Below are 7098 nucleotides of genomic sequence, written 5' to 3'. Positions count from 1 at the left end.
GCAGTCTCGTTCGTAGCCGCCTGATCTGCCATTATTTCGACGACGCGCGTACACACACGAGAGCGAGAGCGAGAGCGGCAGGCGGCAAGCACGGCGGCAGAGAATAGCCGCCGCGCCGCCAGGCCCAGCCAGTGTCGCGGGCGGGCGCGGACGGCCGAGAGAGCGGCCGCCACTCTGCGCGCCGCCGCGCCGCGCCTCCCGCGCTTGCTACCGCCCAACGTCCGACAGCCTGTGCGGACCAGCCCCAAACCTGCGCCGCAACCACCCGCGCCGTTCAAACCACCGAGGATGGGGCTACACACGGCCACACCACAGTCGCCAACCAGTCGCCACGGCAGCGCCGCAAACCACGGCCAAACTGCAGCTACCGCGCGCTACAGCCTGGCTCGGCCCGCCGAGAATCGCCGCCCCCGCCCACATGCCGCCCCCACAGCCCCAGCCGACGACCCGCCACAATGGCCAAACCTTCGGCAAAAGTGCCACACCGTCGCCGCGCCAGCCCGGCCAGCGCGGCCGCCGCCACAGCCACACAAGCGGAGGCGTGCGGCGATGCCGGCCGTGCAAACGCACCTCCGCCGCCCCATCGCCCTCCCACCGTTTCCCGATCGGCCCGCAGCCGTCGGGCCACCTCGCCCGCCAACATTCGCGCCCCTTTCTCACAAAATTGCCCGCCGCAAACAAAACGGGCGCCGCCTGCGCAACATCGGCACCGGCCAACCGAGCGCCGCCGCCCCTCGCCGCTTACGCGAGGGGGGCTGACCGCCGTCCGCAACTACAGACACACCGAATCTGCCTCCAAGCACACACGACAGCCGACCTCCTACATTTATACGCCGCAAGCCACCCAACGGTGTGTGGCGGAGGGCACTTTTTACGTTACGTGCCACTGTCGTCATTGCCTCCCTTTGCCGTTCCAGTCGCGTATGGTTCGCGGGAACAACGACTGTCTGAAAGCCTCCGTGCGCGCTCGAATCTCTCTACTTTTACTACATTCGGGATCTCCTCGGGAGGTATATACGTACGGGGAAGCAATATATTCGATACCTCATCCGGAAACGCACCCTCTCGAAAACCTGGCGAGCAAGCTACACCGCGATGCAGAGAGCGCCTCCCTTGCAGAGTCTGCCACTTAACTATCACGGTTACCACATAACCCTGTGACGAAACGTTGGACCTTTCTCTATCTCCTCCGTCAACCCGACCTGCTACGCATCCCACACTGGTGGGCAACACTCACGTATGGGTCGGTCGAACGCGTGTTTTTGTAAGCCACCTCCTTTGTTGATGGACTACATTTTTGCTAAGCATTCTCCCAGTGCATCTCAACCTGGTACCCGCCTTACCAACAATTACTTTTATCTGATCATCATTCCACTTCCAAATCATTCCGCACGCATACTCCCAGATACATATTTTACAGACGTCACAGCTACCAGTGTTTGTCCCGCTATCATATAATCAATCATACAATAAACGATCCTTCTTTCTGTATATTCGCAATACATCACATTTGTCTATGTTAAGGGGACAGTTGCCACTCCCTGCACCGGGTGCCTATCCGCTGCCGATCGTCCTGCAACCTCTCTGTATACTACATACAGCACATCATCCGCGAAACGACGCATGGAACGTCCGGCACTATCTACTAGCTCATTTATATGATATGAATTGTGAAAAGCAATGGTCCCATAACACTCCCCCGTGGCACGCCAGGGGTTACTTTAACGTCTGTAGACGTCTGTCTCTCCATTGATAACAACATGCTGTGTTCCGTCTGCTAACATCTCGTCAATCCAGCCACACAGTTGGTCTGATATTCTGTAGACTCTTACGTCGTTTATCAGGCGACGGTGCGGAGCTGTATCGAACGCCTTCCGGACGTCAACGACAATGGCATCCACCTGGGAGCCTGTATCTCATATTTTCTGGGTCTCATGCGCAAATAAAGCGAGCTGGGGGTCTCACACACGATCGCTGTTTCCGGAATCCAACATGGATTCCTACATAGTAGACTCTGGAGTTTCCACAAACGACATGATACTCGAGCAAACAACATGTTCTACAACACATCGACGTCAGAGATATGGGTCTATGGTTTTTGCGCATCTGCTCGACGACTGGGACTACCTGTGCTCTTTTCCAATCATTTGGAACCCTCCCTTCCTCTCCAGAGACTTGCGGTACACGGCTGTTAGAAGGGGGGCAGGTTGTTTCGCGTACCCTGTGTAGGAATCGCGAATTGGTAATCCCGTCGGGTCCGGCGGACTTTCCCATTCCTCCTTGGACACTTATTTCGATGTCAGCCGGTTTCTCGTTCGTGCGAGCATTTAGAGACGGAACTGCAGTGCGGTCCGTCCTCTGTGAAACAGCTTTGGAAACAGGTGTTTAGGTATTTCACAGCTTTACGCGTGTCATCCTCTGTTTCAATGCCATCACCATGCCGGAGTGTCTGGATATGCTGTTTCGAGCCACTTACTGATTCAACGCAAGACCGGAACGTCCTAGCATTTTCTGTCAACGTCGGTACATAGGGTTTGTTCTACTTTCGAATTCACTGAACGCTTCACGCATAGCCCTCCTTACGCTCACACTTTGGACATCGTTTAGCTTCTGTTTGTCTCGGAGGTTTTGGCTGCGTTTAAACTTTGGGTGAAGCTCTCTTTGCTTTCGCAACAGTTTCCTAACGTTGTTGTTGTAGTATACCACGGTGGGTTTTTTTTCCCATCCCTCACAGTTCGACACTCGGCACGTACCTGTCTAAAAACGCATTTTTACCATTGCCTTGCACTTTCTCCATGAACACTCAACATTGTCAGTGTCGGAACAGGCATTTGCCTTTTCATCTGTCGGGTCGTCTGCAAATCTGCCTTCTATTACTCTTGCTAGCCAAAACAGATAGATACACCGTCCTCCCTGCAACGGCCTTATGATCACTGCGTCCCTGTTCTGCACATACAGAGTCGAAACACGTTCGGGTCTGTTTGTCATCCGTAGGTCCACGATGTTATCTCCACGAGTCGGTTCTCTGTTCATTTTGCTCGAGGTGATTTTCGGACAGTGCACTCAGTATAATGTCACTCGATGCTCTCTGTCCCCCTACCACCCGTCCTGAACATCATCTGAGTGTCCCAGTCTATATCGGGTAAATTGAAATCTCCACCTAAGACCCTAACATGCTGAGGAAAATGTATGTGAAATGTGTTTCCAAAATCCGTCTCTCCGTTGTTCTGCCACTAATGCTGCTGCGTCGGGAGGTCGGTCAAAGGAGCCAATTATTATTAAACCTAGCTCGGTTGTTGGGTGTAACCTCCACCCACAATATTTCACAGGAACCATCCACCTCTACTTCACTACAGGATCAAAACTACTACTCAAACAGCGACGAACACACCACCACCGGTTGCATGCAATCGAGCCTTTCTAAAACACCGTCTGTACCTTTGTGACAATTTCGGCAGAATTTATCCCTGGCGTCAGCCAGCTTTCTGTACCTTATCACGATTGCAGAGCTTCGGTGCTTTCTCTGTCAGCGCTTGCGGTTCCGGTACTGTACCAACGCAGCTTCGACAGTTGACAATTAACAAACGATACCGATTGCTGCTTGGTCCCCGCACCCGTTGAGGCTGCTGTTGCCCCCTTTCTGTACTTGCCCAAGGCCATCTAACCTAACAAAACCGCCCAGCCCACGCCACACAACCCCTGCTACCCGTGTAGCCGCTTGTTGCGTGTAGTGCTCTCCACCTAAGACTATAACATGCCTTCGACATTCGCAGTGTACAACACCTTAGGTTAGGGTTGGCGTCGCTTGGGTTAGGTTAGGTTACGTTAGGTGGACGTGGGTTAGGTTAAGGGTTAAAGTTAGGTTAGGCGTCAAAGTTAGGTTAAGCGTTCGGACGTGAGGCGTCAGGTGGCCGCACCTACCTTACGGCCGGACATCTTAGGTTAGGCTAAGGGCGCCGAGGTCACGTTACGTTCACCTTCGGGCGCCACACGTAGCTGTCACAGGTAGGTAGTAGTTCGGTCGGTCGGTCGTCGGCAAGCCGCAAAAAACTACAGACGACGTCGACAACAAGACCGAGCAGGAGGCAGATATATACCGAGCGCCAAAGAGACCGACCACACACACACACACACACACACACACAAAACAACAAACACCACCCACCGGCCAAAGGGGCACCAAAAAAACCCACAAAGCCGAGCACCACACGTCGCGACCAGAGGCAACCCGCAACCGCAACGGCGCTTTCCGCACCGGGCCGGATGCACGTACGACAACACCGCTACCCGTACACAAGGCCTCCCATTGCACACAGCCGCTCTGTGTTCAACATCATCAATGGCGCGCCCGCGGCTCGTCGCGGTCGCAGCCATGACGCCGCCGCCACTTTTGCACCAACACATTCACGCACCGCAAAACAGCTCGCCGACCCACCGACACAGCACAGCCGACAAACAAAAACAACCGCGGCGGCGGCAACAAAACAAAACAAACACCTCGCACCAAGCGTCCGACAGAAAACAAACGGACAGGCACACAGGCCTCTGCTAACGACCACGACACAGCGGCACGCTGCCCCTTTCCCGCCACTCTCGATTCACAGCGCACGCGACCCCGTCGTCGACGACGACACGCGACGGGCTCGCTTCCCGCAACCTACACCTTTCCGCCACTACGCACGGCTCCACCCGACGCCCGTCGCAACGGCACTACTGCACGCACTATCACCCCCGCCGCCGCCGCCGCCGCCGCCGCCTCCTCCTCTCTCCCCCTTCCCGTACACAACAACACAGCCAAAAACACACTCACGACCCAAACATAACAACATGGCACGTGCATCGGCGCACACCCCCAACCAGTCACCGTCGACACAACCACACGCAAGGCACGGAAAAACCGGCGTCCTTCCACGTTGCCATCAAAGCAGCACAAACAACCACACAGGAGGAACCACCAACAACTGCCGGCCGGCCGGCAACCACCAAACGCACATTCCCGCTCGCCACCACACACCTCTCGGCAGCCGTTTCGCAAAGACATGACATGACATGACGCGACATCATCGCATCACGGGCGACGCACGCACACCGACCCACTTTCCCGCCCGTCTCTCTCTCTCTTTTTCTTCCGACGCCTTCGGCCGAGCACACACGTACGTGGCACAACGCCCAACACAGTCACACACAGTCGACAGGCGCACGCCCAGGCACGCAACGACGCAGCGCAGCAAAGGCGCCCGCGACACATACCTCCTCTCCCGTCTCGCCGCCGACCGCCAGCCAGCCACTCGCAATGTGCACTGGCCAACCGGACACACGTCCACCGCGCCGCCTCCGACCACCCGCCAGGGGGCGCTCACGTCCGCGACAACAGCGCGGCCCGCCGCCGGGCGGGCCCAGCCCGGCCCAGGCGGCGCGCGCTGCTCTGCACTCGGCGCGCCGCGCCACACATCCTGCTGCAGACCGGGCTCGTCTCTCTGTACGCGTCTGCGTCTGCCCGCATCTCATCTTCCTGCGCATCAACACAAACGAGGCCACGTGAGCAAACCCCCGTCACAACGCCACATCACGCACTGCCTTGTCGACCGCCTAAATAAATGCACTCACCCACCAGCCATCCGCTTCGTCCTCTTCTTGCTTACTCGTTGTTCGTCGTTGTTGCTGCTGCACCAGCACCAGCACCAGCACCGGCGGCGGCGGCGGCGGCGGCGGCGGCGGCGGCGGCGGCGGCGGCGGCGGCAGCGGCAGCGGCAGCGCACACAGCCCCCAGCCGGCCGCATCCGAGGGGGCCCCGCCGCCAGCGTCGCCTCCTTGGGCACAGGTGCGGTGCTGTGGCCGCCCATCCAACCGCATTTGCTGGCCGTCCCAGCCGCCAGGCAGGCGTTCCCACTGCCGCGCACCGCCTCTGCTGCAGAAGACGAACAAACGAAACGTACAAACATACACGCACCCGAAGCGTGGCCACACACGGACGGGACCGACAGGCTCCAAGGCGACCAAACGATGGAAAAACAAACACAAAAACAAAAGACACGCGAGCGAGCGAGCAAGCACGCAGTCGCCTCGCCTCTGTCCTCCCGCCCCCGCCCTTCTCCCCACCACATGCCCACAAACACCACCGCCTGCCCGCATCTCCACATTCGCCCCCTCCATTTGTTCCCTTGCGTTCGTTCCTTCCTTCCTTCCATGTGTCTGCGTGCGCGGCGCCTCTCCAACATCCGCCGTCCGTCCGTCCCGTTTTCGCCGTACCACACGCCACCGTCGGCGCCGCCTCGCCTCCTCCCAGTCCACCACCGCCGCCGCCCCTGTCCGCCCCGCACACCACCATACACCGCTGCTTGTCCCGGCCGTTGCCACCAAAGGCGCCAGCCGCAAACCGCGCCAAACGCCGCAGCGCGCGTGCGTCCTTCCTTCTTGCTTGCTTCTCCGTGCCGACGCTGCCTCTATTCCCGCACCCATTCGGCCGACAAGCACTGGCGTCGACGACACAGCCGTTGGGCTCCGGCACTGCGCGTACCGGAGTTACACGCGCACCCCCCCTCGCGAACGCACGACTCATTCTCTTTGTTGTTTCTCCTCTTTCTTACGTCTTCGTTTCTTGTTTGTTTGTTTGTTTGTTTTTTTTTTTTTCCTCCCACCGCCGCATGTGACACAATGGCCTCCCTCCCCCTTTCGTTCGTTGTCGCCGCTTTGTTTCTCTTTCTCATTGGTGCACGTCCGACGCGCTCCATTTCCACCACACCACGGCCATCGGCCTCCTCAACGGGCAGGCGCAGTGTGCCATTCTCCGGCGCACAAGCACACCGCGCGGCTCGCTCTCCTCGCCCCCACGCCACGCCACGCCACGCAGCACAAATGATGCTGTCTCGCAACACGACACACGGTGCGCACACCCCCGACCACGCGGCTCTTAAAAGGCATGGCACCGGCGACATGCGCCGCCCCGGCCCGCATCCGTCGTCTCACGTTCACTGCCGGCCGCGTCTGAGGCTACAACCGCACCACAACAACGGTCCCCTCCCGGCAACACATTTGTTGCACAAACACAACCGCCGAGCGCAGCGCGAGCCACCCACACGCGCCCTCCCCGTCTTTAAA

The 7098-nt window shown here is 58.4% G+C and overlaps 1 protein-coding gene across 1 annotated transcript; it reads left to right on the top strand.

The window, feature by feature from the left end:
• Positions 1-4263: 4263 nt before the first annotated feature.
• LOC126232397 (uncharacterized) lies at positions 4264-5043 on the top strand. The gene has a single exon (XM_049942662.1). It carries the CDS (start codon positions 4264-4266, stop codon positions 5041-5043), a length of 780 nt encoding a protein of 259 aa, XP_049798619.1.
• The last annotated feature ends 2055 nt before the right edge of the window (positions 5044-7098 follow it).

Source organism: Schistocerca nitens, unplaced genomic scaffold (assembly GCF_023898315.1).
Source record: "Schistocerca nitens isolate TAMUIC-IGC-003100 unplaced genomic scaffold, iqSchNite1.1 HiC_scaffold_478, whole genome shotgun sequence".
Classification (NCBI taxonomy): Eukaryota; Metazoa; Arthropoda; class Insecta; order Orthoptera; family Acrididae; genus Schistocerca; species Schistocerca nitens.
Note: the sequence above shows the minus strand (reverse complement) of the source record. Positions and strands in the feature narration are given on the sequence as shown.